This window comes from Pelodiscus sinensis, chromosome 19 (genome assembly GCF_049634645.1).
Source record: "Pelodiscus sinensis isolate JC-2024 chromosome 19, ASM4963464v1, whole genome shotgun sequence".
Taxonomy (NCBI): Eukaryota; Metazoa; Chordata; order Testudines; family Trionychidae; genus Pelodiscus; species Pelodiscus sinensis.
Genome location: NC_134729.1, coordinates 1186184 through 1200126, shown reverse-complemented (window position 1 = coordinate 1200126; position 13943 = coordinate 1186184). Strand labels below are relative to the sequence as shown.

Genomic DNA, 13943 nt, shown 5'->3' with positions numbered 1-13943 from the left:
AGAAAGGAAAGTCCTGGGGGAAGAGGTTGGGAAATATGTATATTTGAATAGAAAATCTGGTAGAACTTTGTTTAGACAAACCCCGTTTCTTCATGTGTCCTCACACAAGATAATGACTTCCATTAGCGCTGCAGCGTATCCTGTCTCCTGTTAGTCTGAGGTTACGTTTCATTTTGAACCCCTCGCCTTACAAGTCACTGAGCAACATGGCAATCTGTGTTCATGAAGTGCAAGGGGGTGGAAAGCATTGATATTGCAGGTGTCTGGGCTCCCAAAGGAAATGGAGAACCCAGCTTAAAACCGTGGCTCATCGCTAACTTTCTTTGCCTCAGAGTAGGTCCGTGTCTGTGATCTTTGGATGGCAGCAGTGAAAATTCTTCACCTCCGTTTTGATAGTTATTACCCATCTTTTCCACGACAGGGAACACAACACTTGGGAACCCGAGAAGAACCTGGACTGCCCTGAACTGATTTCTGAGTTTATGAAAAAATATAAAAAAATGAAGGAGGGTGAGAACAACAAATCAAGAGAGAAATCCGAAAGCACAAAGAGGAAATCCAGCCTCTCTAACAGCGCCGAGGACATCAAAACCAAAAAGAAGAGGGAGGTGAGCTTGCTGGCTTTTCCCTCACCCCATTCTGCCACAAGCTTCTAGCAAGGCAGTGAGCTCTGTCCTGCACAACATGTTGATCTGGGTGGGTGGAAACCTGCTAAAAATTACAAGAGACTTTTAGAACCAAGAGTCGAGAAGGCATGTTCTGCTGGGCAAATGGGCGTAGAGCAACAGCTTGTTGTCCTGGTTACTCTGGTTGGCTGTGGGTCGGTTTGCACCAGTTGCAGGAAAGCAGCACTGCCATAGATTGAACTAACTGCTGTCTCTGACTCCAAAAAACGGAACGATTGAGCTTTTAAAGAAAGAGCGAGCTGCAAGTAGGCGGGGACACGAGAGATGCAGCTTATTGTTTGAGTGTTTGATAGAATAAAGAGACTTTAAATGCTGATTTTAAGCTGGGCACAAACCAAAGCATGTGCCTAAAGCCAGAGGTTTTCTTGTACGTCCCAATTTGCAGCAATCGTTGGGGGCTTCAGGGAGGATGCATCAAAAGTGTTCCTCAAGCATTCATTCGCTAGGAGCAGATTTTAGGGGATTTTTTTTTTCATTTGTATTTGTTGTGGTGTCAATTTAAAGTTTCTGTTTATTGTGCTGTGTGCAGTGACTAAGATCTACACTGACAGACTTGAGCCCAAATACATGTGAATGTCTAGAAGGCCTGACATGGTTAGGATTCCCTGCGACTTCTGTGCAAAGCAGGACCCATCTCCCCTGCCCTTCCCTTGCTTTCCGTATCAATCGCTGTCTCCCAATGGAATGCCACTAGGCGTTTCTGCTCGGGTCTCTGGAGAGACCTTGCAACGTTTCCTGACAGATGCATCTCTTTGTGCAGTTGGCTAGACATGGTCTCTTACTGACACCCACTGCTGGGGGTTATGCAGATCTCCACCGGAACTAGCTCCTGAACCCTTGACCAGCTGTACCACCCAAGAGCTGCCTTGTCACGGAGGGAAATATATTTTCCAAGATGGGCTTAGCTAGCAAGGGCTTCAAAGATCCGAGGTAACATCCTGGCTTCCTGGCAGTCAGTGGCAAGGCTCCCCGGGAGTTCCCTGGGGCCAAGAAATCATTCCAGAACCTTGCACTTGTAAAGTAGGCCTGGTACAGAACAGGAATGCAGATGAGGTTTCCCGGAGATTGGGACGGAGTGCTGTTCACAGCTGTGAAGGGCATGAAAGACCGACAGGCCTTTGTAATCTGTTGGCCAACATTTAATGAAACCCAGCCATGAACTCTGGACGCCAGAACTATGGTATAGGCTGATAGACAGCAATGCCCAGGGAAACGGGGGAAGGTCAAGCAGCTGTAGCGAGCGTGTCCAGTCTGCAGAGGTGGCGGGAGGGGGAGCTGTAATGATCCAGAGAAGAAAGGAGGTCAAGGAATACAAAAGAGCAGCAGAAACATGGGAATGGAAGCGCTCTGTTTGCAGGTGCTGCACAGACTTTTATCCCCCATTAAAAGCCAACAGTGCGCTGGAGGTAAATCCCCAGACATGGCTTTGAAAATGTGGGAAATCCAGACAGGATGCTGGGAGGTAGTGATGCCTGTTGGTTAAATAACTGGGATTGCAAGCACCTTGATGCTCAGTTATGATGTGGGGAAAGGGCCTTGTTGGCTGAAATATAAAATAAAAATATCGAGTCCCTTAAAAAAAAAAGAAGCTCCGAGATGTGCAGAATTCGCATCCAATGCACAAAACACGAGAAGATGGTTATTAAAACCCATCTTTGTGGGAGAGCCTAATATATGGAATGTTACATAAATGAGGAACCGTTGAGCAACATTTCTGTCTCAGCTTTTCCTTTCCTGAAGACAATCTCCTGCACTTCTTTCTTAGTGGTACTTTTTTTACAGCCTTATTTGAAGAAATGCCCTGCCCTTTACAGCTGTGTCTGTACAAAGTTATGGCTTAGTCATTGGAGATTCAAACCCATTGCTCCTGTCTGCCTGTAATGAAATCATAAGGGGTAATAAGGTCGTATATTTCATGTCCAGAAGGCTACCCTTAGTGTGTTGAGATTACAGTTTTATAACCCATTATGCAACCCGTTTAAAGTTTTGGAACTAAAACTGTCCAACAGTAAAATGAGCAGTTTGATTTCTGCAGCTTAGCTGCTGCCTCTAGTCTTCTGGTCCCAGGGTCCCAAAGAGTTAACTGGTTAACCTGTTAGCTGATAAGCACCAGCTGATTGTTTCCATTGGTGGTTAAACTCTTCTGCTGGCTCGGCTCCTGGGAGCCAGATGCTACCCTGCACTGTGGGCTGTGCAGTATAGGACTTGGACTGCAGAGCCTGCAATGCAGTCAGCTCCCCGGGAGAGGGGCTGGCAGCCAGAAGTTGGCGTGCCCAGCTGCCAGCCTGCTCCCGGGGAGCCACCTGCTGCCCCCCGCTGCAGGCTCTTGCTCCCCAGCGCAAGGAGACACCGGCTGATCACAATCAGTAATATAAATTTGACCCCAAACAGGAGCGCTCAGCACTTCCTAGGGGTCTGAGCCTCCGTGCTTTGGGCAAAACAGGGGATTGGTGTCAGTGACAGCTCAGCTACTAGATGGAGCTGAAAGGTGGAGGGAGGAGGAGCAGTTTGGGGGTAAACAAGGTGGGTGACTCGGGGATGCTTTATTGCAGGTGCTGTACGAAAGCGCACACAGTGTAAGGGGCAGAGCTTGGCAGCAAACCAGATTTCTGTTTGAAACAGTGGCCCTGGTCTTGTTACATGCAAGAACTGACCTCCGCGTCACTGAGAGGGGAAATGGAAAGAAGTTTCCCAGGAAACGATCTGGATTCCAAAATAAATGTCCGTGTCACCACTGAGATTTGTTAACCATTTTCCTCTCCTTACCTGCTTAAAAGGCAAAGGGGGAAGCTGGGTAATTTATAGCAGAAACAGTGAAACTGATTATACACAACGTGCTGTCAAATGCGCAAAATATACTCCTGAGAAACCTGGCTTCCCCCTCCATGGTCACTATGATCTGCCTAATGCAGAGGCAGCCACGCGGCAGGGCCGGCCTTACCATGAGGCGAACTGAGGCGGCTGCCTCAGGTGCCAGATGGTGGGGAGGTGCCACTAGGACCCAGAGTGTAGAAAATTGTGTCTGCTGCTGGTGCAGATGGATTCTCTCTGCTCCAGATGCACAGAGATGGGGGATGCTGTGCTGGAGGAAGAAGAGCACAAGAGACCTTTCAAAGTTTTGGCCCAAGTGAGGGCGCATGGGGGTGTCATTTGAGCTCCCTGCCTCAGGTGCCAAAAAGTTGGGGGCCAGCCCTGCCACATGGGGTGGCAGGGGGTTCCCAGGAGCGCCCTGGCTGCCGCCCCTGCCCCTGCCCCTGGGGCCTGTCGAATAGTTGTGTAACCGCAAAGCTTTCACGCAATCACACAACTATTCAGTTGCACGGTATCTAGCATCCCTGCTATTCTGCCACCAATCTCCGGCCATTTCTTCCTTTGGCAGATGCTTGCAGTGCCTCCACACCACGCTGGCTGCCCTTTGTCTCTTTGTCTGCACAGTCGCGTCTGGCGTTCCGCATGGCTAGCGGCACACATGCATGTTTGAGAACGCTGAGTGCAGATGCAAAGACAGAAAGAGACTGTGCCCCAAAGATTATGGCTGGTGGTGACTGAGAGCTGTCAGACCACCCAACAGCCCCTTGATGGTACAGGGAAGGGGCGGTGTCACCCCGTCTCAAACAGTTGGGGAAAATGCACCTCGTGCCCTGGGACCTCCTGGGCAGAATTAAACTCTCCTCTTGCTTCGGAGCTGGTCCTGGCCTGGAGAAGCTATCGCCACTGCAGACAGAGCAGACTTGGATCTCTGTTGCCCGTCCAGCACCTCTCACCAGCTATACGTTTAAACTGAATGCCCTACTGTAGGGGCTTGGCTTTATGGGTTTCCTGGGTCCCCTCTCTCCCTGTTCAGTATTGACTCCTGAATTGTAGAGTCCAAATATTAACTTGGAAACGTTAAGGAGTCTAGCCAGCTGCTTATAACCCCACCCTATTTCTGTGTCCGTGGGCTACGGGTGCCCTTTTAAGTCTGCTTCGTCTAAATGGTCAGGCTGGAAAGAATGACCAAAGGGAACGTAAATCCTTACTCTTTTTTTCAACCCATTGTGTCCTTGCCAGAGCAACGATATCGCCAGGGGCTTCGAGAGAGGGTTGGAGCCGGAAAAGATCATCGGTGCCACAGACTCCTGCGGCGATTTAATGTTCTTAATGAAATGGTAAGTCTGGGGCGTCACTCCCCCTTTTCAGATCAGCAGCTCGGCTGGTTTTCTGGCCCCTTCCAACCTCACCCCGAGGAGGGGTCCCAGGTGAGCCACCGTAGTGAGCAGGACAAGGGCAGCTAGGCAGCTCTGCTTTCTTAGTGTGGCTTCACTCGCTCTTCTTCCGGCTGGCCGCTCCTGGCTTAGATTGGGCCACTGGCCTGGTGCTCACTGGGTGTGGGGCTTGCTCCCTGTCCCCAGCACAGCTGAGTTCAGTGCCTGCTGGAACCAGCAACCAGGCAGCTTCCAGCTCCGCTCCTCCCCCCAGAGCCCCAGGGAGAGCAGTAGGAAATCCACTGCCAGACAGACAGACAGACACACCCAACACACACCCCAGTTGGCTCTTTCGGTTCCTTGGCTTTTTGCAGCTGGGCTGGCATCTTGCTGGGCCGCAGGCAGCGGTGGCCCCTCCCCCACCCTCTGCAAAGACAAAGAGCTGGGAGATTCCTGTGCAGCAATCCTAAGGCGGCAACTCTGTTCTGGCGGCTCCTTCCAGTTCCCGGCTCCGCCGAGGGAGCTCCCTGGCTCCTGGCACCTGCCCTCGGTAGGGATGGAATCGTGCGGCCAAGGACCCGACAAGCAAAGCTTATAGGTTAATGCTCTAGACAACACGCAGTGTCTCTGTCTCTCTGTCTCTCTCTCTCTGTCTCTCTCTCGTTTTTAGCAGGCTGGCCAGCAGGTTCATGCTGGGTCCGGGACCTACCCCACTGCAGCTCTGCATTTAGAGTGCATTAGGAGTCATGCTGCCCCGCGACAGCCAGCTGCTCTGGGAGGGGAGCTGGCTTTTAAACTGGCTGCCCTCAGAGACCAGCTCCCGCCTGGCAGCCCACGCTGCTGCTTCTGATCCAGAGGCAGCAGCGCGGAGTGGCAGGGGCTTCTTCAGAATGGGGCCGGAGTGCACTGGCTGCCGGCCCCGCCCCTGGGGATTATAGACTAGTCGAGTAACCGATAAGAATTCACGCAGTTAATCGACTATTAACCGATATTTACCATCCCTAGCCCTCATTGCCCCCGAGTCCAGCACCGAGCGTGCTCTCTTGGACTGGTCACGCTTGTCCTTCTTCACCGTTACCCCCTCCCGCATGCTGGGTCGGTTCAGTGCTGTGCTTTCCCCGGGGAGGTTAATCACATACTGGGCTTGAATGCCTTCGCGCTGGCATGGTCCTTAAGGCAGAGCCAGCCCCTGCCACGGTGACTGACAGGTCCCATCCTGCCACCTCGCTGGCATAGCACAGGCACCCCCGGTGCAGGAGCAGTAATGCGCAGGGAAGAAGTCGTGCTTAAAATACCTACCCCACACGGACTGTGCTTATGGAACAGAGGTGGAAACTGCAAGATGAGGGCACGATCTTGGTAAATGAGGGAGGCATGTTTGTAGCGGTACCAAAGTGGACCAGACTAATACTGTAAACTACTAAAAACCTAAAGGGCAAACTTGAAAAGATTTAACACGGCAAGGAATGTGCTTCTGTGCAAGGTACAGTAAAACCTGCGTTATCCGGCACGCTCGGGGGTTAGGGTGTTCCGGTGATCTGAGGGTCCCATCAACCTAGGGAAAACCAATGGACAATAGTAAAACTCAAGTTTTGAGTATTGGTAGTTTTGTAGCCTGAGGCAGTTGGTCTCATTTTTCTTTTGAGTTAAAGATGATTAAGCCAACCCTGGTAAACCAAGCCAGGCCTGTGCGCCTGAAGATGTGACAGTATTGTGACTGGGAGCAATGCCTGTTAACGAAGTTTTCTAGTTAACAGAGTGCCGGATGACACAGGATTTACGGTAACAAGTTTCAAAGCTGTATTAAGTCAATGTTTGGTTTTGATCCGTGTTCTGGCCACTTGGCGTTACGAACGGCCTCCCTTCCCGAAGGCGGGGAGCCCTGGGTTCTGCTGCTGGCCCGCAGGAGCCCAGCGCTGACCAGGGGGTAATGCGCTCTCTCTCTCTGACTCCTCAGGAAAGACACGGATGAAGCAGACCTGGTCCTAGCAAAGGAAGCCAACGTGAAATGCCCGCAGATTGTGATAGCGTTTTATGAGGAGAGACTGACCTGGCACGCGTACCCAGAGGACACGGAAAACAAAGAGAGAGAAGCAGCGAAAAGCTAAAGCGCCGTCCTGCGCCCTCCTGAGCTGTACATACACATCCGCCCCACCTGACCACATCCATTGAAATGTGCTTATTACTGTGCCCCCAGGAGACACCTTGTTCTTGGTTCAGTCGTCACATAAATGATTTGCTTCATGTCCAGCTCCATCTCTAGTGAAACCCACGAGATATATGTGCTGTGTGTCCTCCTCCCTCTCCCCCGCCCCTCCCGAAAACGGTTTGAACGTCTTGCCGCCTCATAGAGCCGCCTTGGTTTTATAGAGTTGTTGCTTCCCTTGGCTCGGCCCGTTTTTGCCGCTTTAAATGCCGAGAGCGGCAGCAATGCCCCTTCTGAGGGGGATTACCCTGTCCAGGTGCACACATGGCTGTTGGGGGGAGCCCGCTAGGAGTGCTCTGCATTTGGGGAACCCTGCGAGCGCCACACGGGGCAAAGTCTCATTGGCACTGTGCATCTGGACTCCATCGTGATGCTTTCCCGCCTGTCTCGTGCCTAGGACGGGCCTAGCAAGCCCAGCCTGCCCAGGGCCAGAGCGAGCCCCCGTCCTCCAGGGAGAGCCCAGCGTGTGCGGTCCTCCGCTCGAAACGCGTTTGTTGGTCCCGGCGGGCGCGGGCCTGCCGCCGCCGTGTCCGGTCTCGCGCAGTGCGTCTGTAGCTTGGGCGGCGGTCGGGGTGAGCGTGTCGGCTGGCCGGGTGCGATGCCGCGGCGCCTGCGGCATTTCGGACGCTGGCTGCTCAAGCGGCTTCTCCCCTCCACCATGACTCTGCCTTAGGAGCATGGGCAGCTGCTCGGGCCTGGTGTGCACAGCGTATGCCCAGGGCTCCAGAGCCTGCCAGCGGAGCCGAGGGCATCGCTGTGCCCCGGGGGGGAGTGTCCCTTTGGCGAGGCAGGGCTAGGTGGGACAGCTGCTCTGCTGGCAGGGTTCCTTTTCCTTTCGCTCCTTGTGTGGAGTGGGGGCTGCACGGTGTGCTCCTTAGCAACTCCGCCCAGCCCTTTCTGCTTCCCTGCATGCTGTGTAGCTTAGCTGGACTTGGTCTCCTTGCCCGCGGGGCCTGTTGGGTGTCTTGGGTCCCCCCCCAATGTTGCAAACAGCGGCTTTGATGGCTAGAAGGAACACTGGTGGGGCGTTGGCTGGCTCGTTTCCCGGGCAAACGTCCTGCCAGAACGGGAGCTGGTTGGTTTGGGGGCCTTCGCTGTGGGCTTGGAAAAGCTCCCTGCATGAAGTGGAGACCCGCAAGGGGCCGTGTTGGAAAGGGTTTGTGGGGTTCTTGGTAACGTAACAATGATATTTGCATCCTGACTTGACTCACTCCGACGGTCCGGCCCTGTCCGTGTTACTTGCGTGGCGTTAAGGCACATCCGCGGGCGAGGTGCAGCGGGTGTTTTATCGACGGCGGCTCCGGTCCTGGCCCGCGCACTCCGCTCTGGGGCGTGGGCGTGAGCGTTTTGCTTGTTCTGCTTTTCTAGAGCACAGTGCTGGTTGTCCTCTGCCTCTTTGCCCGTCTCTGCTGGGCAGAAGCTAGTTCAGCGTAACGTGGGCCGGGCTGGCTGAATTCCACCCGCCCGCCGTTCCGAGGCTGCGCGGGAGCCCCGGGCGCTCTAGAATCAATGGCAGAGCTCTCGTGGGTGTCTGCGGGGCTGGCGTTGTGCGTCTAACCTGACTCCTAGCTGGGCGCATATCAACAAGCGCTGCCCTGAGGTGCCTGCCGTTGGCGTCTGCCCCTCAGAGGGGTGTGGAGGCAAAGGGTTGGCTGGCCATGCTTAGAGCAGCCTGCTCGGGGGGAGTATGGGGGGGGACACTGCCTTCTGAGCCAAACTGCCAAACAGGTCAGCCAAGCTGCTGCTGTCAGCGCCTGATACAGAAATGCTGGTGGGCCCCGTGCGGCTGCCTCTTTTCTAGATGCTGGGAAGTGCTCCTGGCACCCTTTCAAGGCCTCTGCTCAGCAGCGTTCCTGGCAAGCTGACTTTGCTCGTCATTAAACACCTCTGGACTGACAGCCTCTTGGCCTCATAGCTGTGGGGTTTGCACTGGTGCCCCTCTGGCACCAGCCCCGGGCAGTGGCTCTCATGGGGTTTTGAGACTTTAAACCGGTGTTTCTCAACCTGTTGTTAGAAAGTACTGTACCCCTTTAAAAAAATAAGTACCCCCAGTACCTACAGTTTTCAGACACATATTTTTTTTCTACCATTGCAACACATTTGTTTAAACAACTTAATTGTAGCCGGGCGGGCGATGACATTTTTGGGTGTAAAAAGTAGAAAAATAATAAAGCGCCTGAAACTGAAAACAAAAATTCTGTTTTCTCCAAATTTCAGTTGTTGACATACTCCTTCCCCCCCCCCCCCCCCCCGCCCTGGCCTTCTCTCGTGCCCCTCGGGACTCGTACGGCTGGTTGAGAAACACTGCTTTAAAATCTGGTTGGCGTGATCTCGGGCTAGTCAGAGCTCCTAGAGCCGGGGGCCGGGATCCCTGTGGCTAGGGCTTGTGTGGAAGTAGGACTGAGCCCCACCTGCGGTGTTTGGATCTGAGCTGGGTAGCAGGGGCCCTGTGCCATGTTGTCCAGTGTTGGTGCGAGTTGTTTTAGGATGTACTCGGTACAGGAGGTCGTGGCAGCGGCTGGCTCCTTTCTGCCTGCGTTCTCCTAGGGGCTTCCCTGCCTGTGCTGTGGGGGGAGGTGGGGACGGCATTCGCAGCGCTGGAGGCAAGAGCGTACCACTTAGGGAGCTGATTTCAGGTCTAGAAAAGGCTGCTGGCGCATCAGCCTGTGTCTGCCTCTTCCGCCGGCCCCCTTCTCCTGCATCACACGCTTCTCCCTCTCCGGCTGGCTCAGCAGCCTGTCTTGCTGCTGCTGCTCTGTGCCTGCTGCCGCCTGAGTTTCTTTTCAACAGGCTACACGCAAAGCACTGGCCAATCAGCCCAAACTGAAGTCTCCCACAGAGCACGGCTTGCTTGTTCTGCTCCGTAGACGATCCGTGTTTCTCTGGGGGGGGCCAGGATGGGTTCTAGGGGGTCGCAGGTGCAGGGCTAGCGGGGGGTGGGAGCCACGTTCCCTCTAACCTTTCCAATTCATGTGCAGGTTTTTTCCACCCAAGTGTGGAATACATTTTGATGTGCACTGAGGCCTGTGTGAATGTGCACCACCAATAGAAACAAGCCGAGCGGTGGGCGCTCTGCTACTCAGCCGGGTGGCACTGGAATCTCTCCCAAGTACCCAGAGCCCTGGTGGCAAGCAGGCGAGCTGCGAGAGGAGGGTACATGCTGGCGGGGGGCTGTAGGCAGCGAAGGTGGAGAACCCCTCTAGGAGTGGCAAGCGAAGGCGGATTCAGGCTTTCTGGCTGCTGCGGCTGGGAGTGGATACGTGCGCGGGAGGCGAAGCAGGCTGGTGATCGCTGCGCTGGTGTGAAATGCTAACGAACTTGGCGCTTGATCCCAGCGCGCAGAGGGCAGGCATCGTCAGCGGGAGAACGGCCCCTTCCTCCCGCGAGGACCCTGGCTCTGCTCCCTGGCAAGCGAACGGAAGCGGAATCCGCCATCGGCACGGGTGTGACCGGCGCGGGGGGGCGGAGGACTCGCGTGTTCGCCGTGTGGCGGGTTCCAGTGGAAGCAGCAAGACGGCTCTGGATGAAAAGCCTGAGGTGAATGTGATCTGAGCCACACGGCTCAGCAGGCTGCCTGCGTCAGGCCAGCAGTCCGTCCGGAGCCGAGCTCTTGCGTCTTCTCCCTCCCAGCCTGAATTACGCCCCTTGGGGAGATGCAACATGGTTCTTCAGTTGCTTCCGCATTCCAGGTGGCTCCTCGGCAGCGTGACGGATTGTCGGTTGCAGCCTCCGGCGGTGTAGCTAGCGGTGTAGCCTCATCTACCAGGGCTGCCCTGGACCGGCCTGCCAGCTCGCCTGTCGCTCCTGTTGAACTGTTCTTGTTAACACTGTCCTGCTGCCTTCCCTGCTCAGGAGAGGAAGCGTCTCTGCAGCTGGCAGCTGCTGCCTTTTCTGGCTAGATTTTAGTTTGCTGATTTCCAGTGTTGCTGGAAAAGTTGCTGCAGCAGCGGGCGTAGGAGGAAGGGGATGGGCGAAAAGACGTCAGAAACCTCTTAGCGAACTGTGGGGGAGGGAGGGGAGGTGTTACTGTGTTGTCTGGCTGAACAGTTCCCTGGGCATTGCTTATTTTGGGGGCCAGTCCGCATGGCTACTTGTGAGCAGGGCCTGGTCCTAATCTTCGCGCAGGGAGTTTGGGGTAGGAAGTCAAGTGCCAAACGAAGTCCCTGACATGTGAAAGGGGGGGGGGTTTCCTTGTGGCTGTCAGGAACCAGCCCCCAACTCGTCGCAAACAGCCCTCTCCACTTGTGGGTTTTGGAGCGAGGGGCCTGCTTAGCGTTGGAGCCGGCTGCCTGTAACGGAGCGGCCCCAGACTAGCCCAGCGCCACCGGCCGTGTGGATGCGCGTAGTTAGCCTGTTAAGAATGGGCTTAAGCCAACCAGAAATGATCGTCCACATGGGTGACGCTGGTGCTGACCAGGTCACCGGGCCGAGCTCCCGGCCCCTTCCTGCAAGGACTCTGGGGGGCGGAGGGAGCCTGGGTTGGGATCCTCGTCACACCGGCTAGGGCGGTCGGAGTGATTGCCCAGCCAGCTGCCGTGTCAGCGCTCGGCCGGGGGGGAGGGGGGTTAATTTTCCAACCCAGACTGGGGCCAGCGCAGACAGGGACGGGACTGGCATGCGGCAGGAGACCTGAAAAGCATTTCCCCCCGCTCCTCAGTCCCGTAGGTGAACTCGTGGCAGGAGCGAGCCTGGGGTGGGGGGGACCCGCCGCACAATGAGGAAGCTGCCAGGCCCAGGCTGAGTCTCCTGACGCGTCGCTGTCCCTGAGCAAAGCTCCGTGTTCTGCCGCTGGTCGGGGGGCTGCCGCAAACCGGGGATGGGCTGAGCTGCTGGACCTGCTTGAAAGTGGCCTTTGGAGGGGAACTTGGTCTCCGTGTGGCGGGGGGCGGTTCCTCTCGAGCACACGCGTCCCGGGGAGCTGGTGAAATGCTTTTCCGAGCCGCCTCCCTCTTTTTCATCCCTCGTGCGTGGCTGTAGCCAGGAGCAGTCCAGGCAGCTCGAGTTCCCTGTGCCAAGTCCCTGATCGGCCGCCCTGGGCAGGGCCTGACCCTTCCCGTACCCACGCTGCCTGTCCTGGAAAACTGCCCCTTGGCCAGTTCCCCTCCCTCCCTGCTGCTCTCCCTGGTGTTGATGGTGTGTTTATGGCAAAGCAGAACGCTAACATTTTGTCCCCTTTATTTTGTTGTTCCGTGGGAGAGGGTCTGGGGAGGGGCCGTTCTGAGATACAGGCCTGGTCTCTGGCCGCTTTGTAACTGGGGTGTTTTTTAAAACCCTGTTTCTTTTGTATACTGAGCACTTGTGTGTGGACACTTTTTAGGGCGCGTCCGTTCCCAAAGCCAGTCGCCAAGGCTTTCCAGTCTCGTGCTAGACGCGGCATCCGGCCTGCGCGGAAAGGCTCCGGTTCACCGGTCCATCCTCTCTCGCTGTTACGTGGAGCCTGCTGCCTGCAAGGACTCGTAACGTGCGAGCGAAGAGGGGAACTCACTTATGTTTCGTGTAAACCCTTGACGTTGTCACAGCTGTTCTTATGTAAGGGGGGTTACGTGTGACCCCGCCCTGAGCTGCAACATGACGATTCTCTTCCTCCTTTGATGTATTGTGGACCCCTCCCCCCCCCCCCATTAACAGGGCACTGGTGAGGCATGATTCCCTGGTTTACAATCTGATCCCACACAGAGAGGCCAGGCAAAGCCTTCGGTCGGCCAGCCTGCCCTCCCAGCGCCCTGGCTCCTGGTGCATCCGTGCCTCGTGTACCAGCGTAGAGCCCAGGCCCTTATCTGCCTGGCACAATACAGGCCTACGTCCTGCCCCTCCGTTTCTAATGCCAGGGGGCTAGGCCCTGTCACGGTGGGGGCCCTTTCCTTCCCAGCCAGCCTGAGCTTGCCACTATGGATGGCTTCCCCCTTCCCGCCAGGGGGTGGAGGCGTTTTCTCCCACGGCCCGTCTCTGATGACAGGCTGGGTTGCTTCAGGCTCCGGCGCGGTTTGGCCCTAAATGATTTGACAGTGTTTATCTGAGCCGAGTCGGGGTCCCTCCCGCCAGTCGGCACGGGCAAGGCCTGCAGCTCAACCCCCCACTGCAAGAGACTTGCTGCGGGGCCGTGGCTGCTCCTGCTGTGTGCCAGGCAGGGTGGGTTCCTTCGCTGCGGCGGCGCCGTGGCCTTCGGTGGCGCTCTCAGTGCAGGGCCTGCATTCAAGCCCAGCTGCCCGTTAGAACTGACTTGCTAGGCAAGAACAGGGCTCTGTCCTCCGGATCGGAGCCGTGTCTGGCTGAAACGGCGGGCGGCGCCCAGCTCTCCCCTCCCCTGTGATGTTTGGTAGCATAGCCTGTCTCCCCGCTAATGTATGTTACGCTTTTTTTAAATGGTGATGTTTTTAAAATAGGGATTTTTTTCCTGTCCTGAAACTGACATGTTACAAAGGCCCCGTCCCTTCGCACTCTTTCATACTCTTGTATTGGTTCTAATAAATGGTTACTTTTCAGTACGGGCTCCCGTGTGGTTTTTCCTCCCCTGCGCTGAGTCAGTCACGGTCACCCTAGAGCGATGCCGGTGTAGTCAGTGGAGGGCGTGGGCCTGCTTTCAGCACGTTCTTCAGGGCAGGAAATTCTTCCCTGCGTAAGTCAAGGCTGGCGCACGCTGCAGTTTCTCAGCCCTGCCCCAGCTGTCCTGCTGCGGGGATGTAAGGGGCAGCCAGTTGTGGGGTGAGCTGCACGCCTGGCCCCCTCTCGTGTACCTTAGACCTGCCCTGGGAAGGGACTGTCCCTTTCCAACGTGCAGCGTGAGGGTTTCCCGCCAAGATTCCTCCCCTCTCCCTTAGGTGCCGCCTGCAAGTGGGGCCGATGGACGAGTCACCTCTCCGGGTCTCC

At 55.8% G+C, this 13943-nt stretch overlaps 1 protein-coding gene across 2 annotated transcripts in view; it reads left to right on the top strand.

Moving 5' to 3' along the window:
* The window catches only part of CBX5 (chromobox 5), a 34929-nt gene extending 21371 nt beyond the window's left edge, over nt 1–13558 (top strand). For both annotated transcript variants that reach the window (XM_014576890.3, XM_075901648.1), the window contains exons 3-5: nt 422–608; nt 4737–4834; nt 6828–13558. In XM_014576890.3, the coding sequence (XP_014432376.1) occupies nt 422–608; nt 4737–4834; nt 6828–6978 (436 nt within the window). In that variant the 3' untranslated portion in view covers nt 6979–13558. The remainder of the gene's footprint in view (nt 1–421; nt 609–4736; nt 4835–6827) is intronic.
* Nucleotides 13559–13943: the final 385 nt, after the last annotated feature.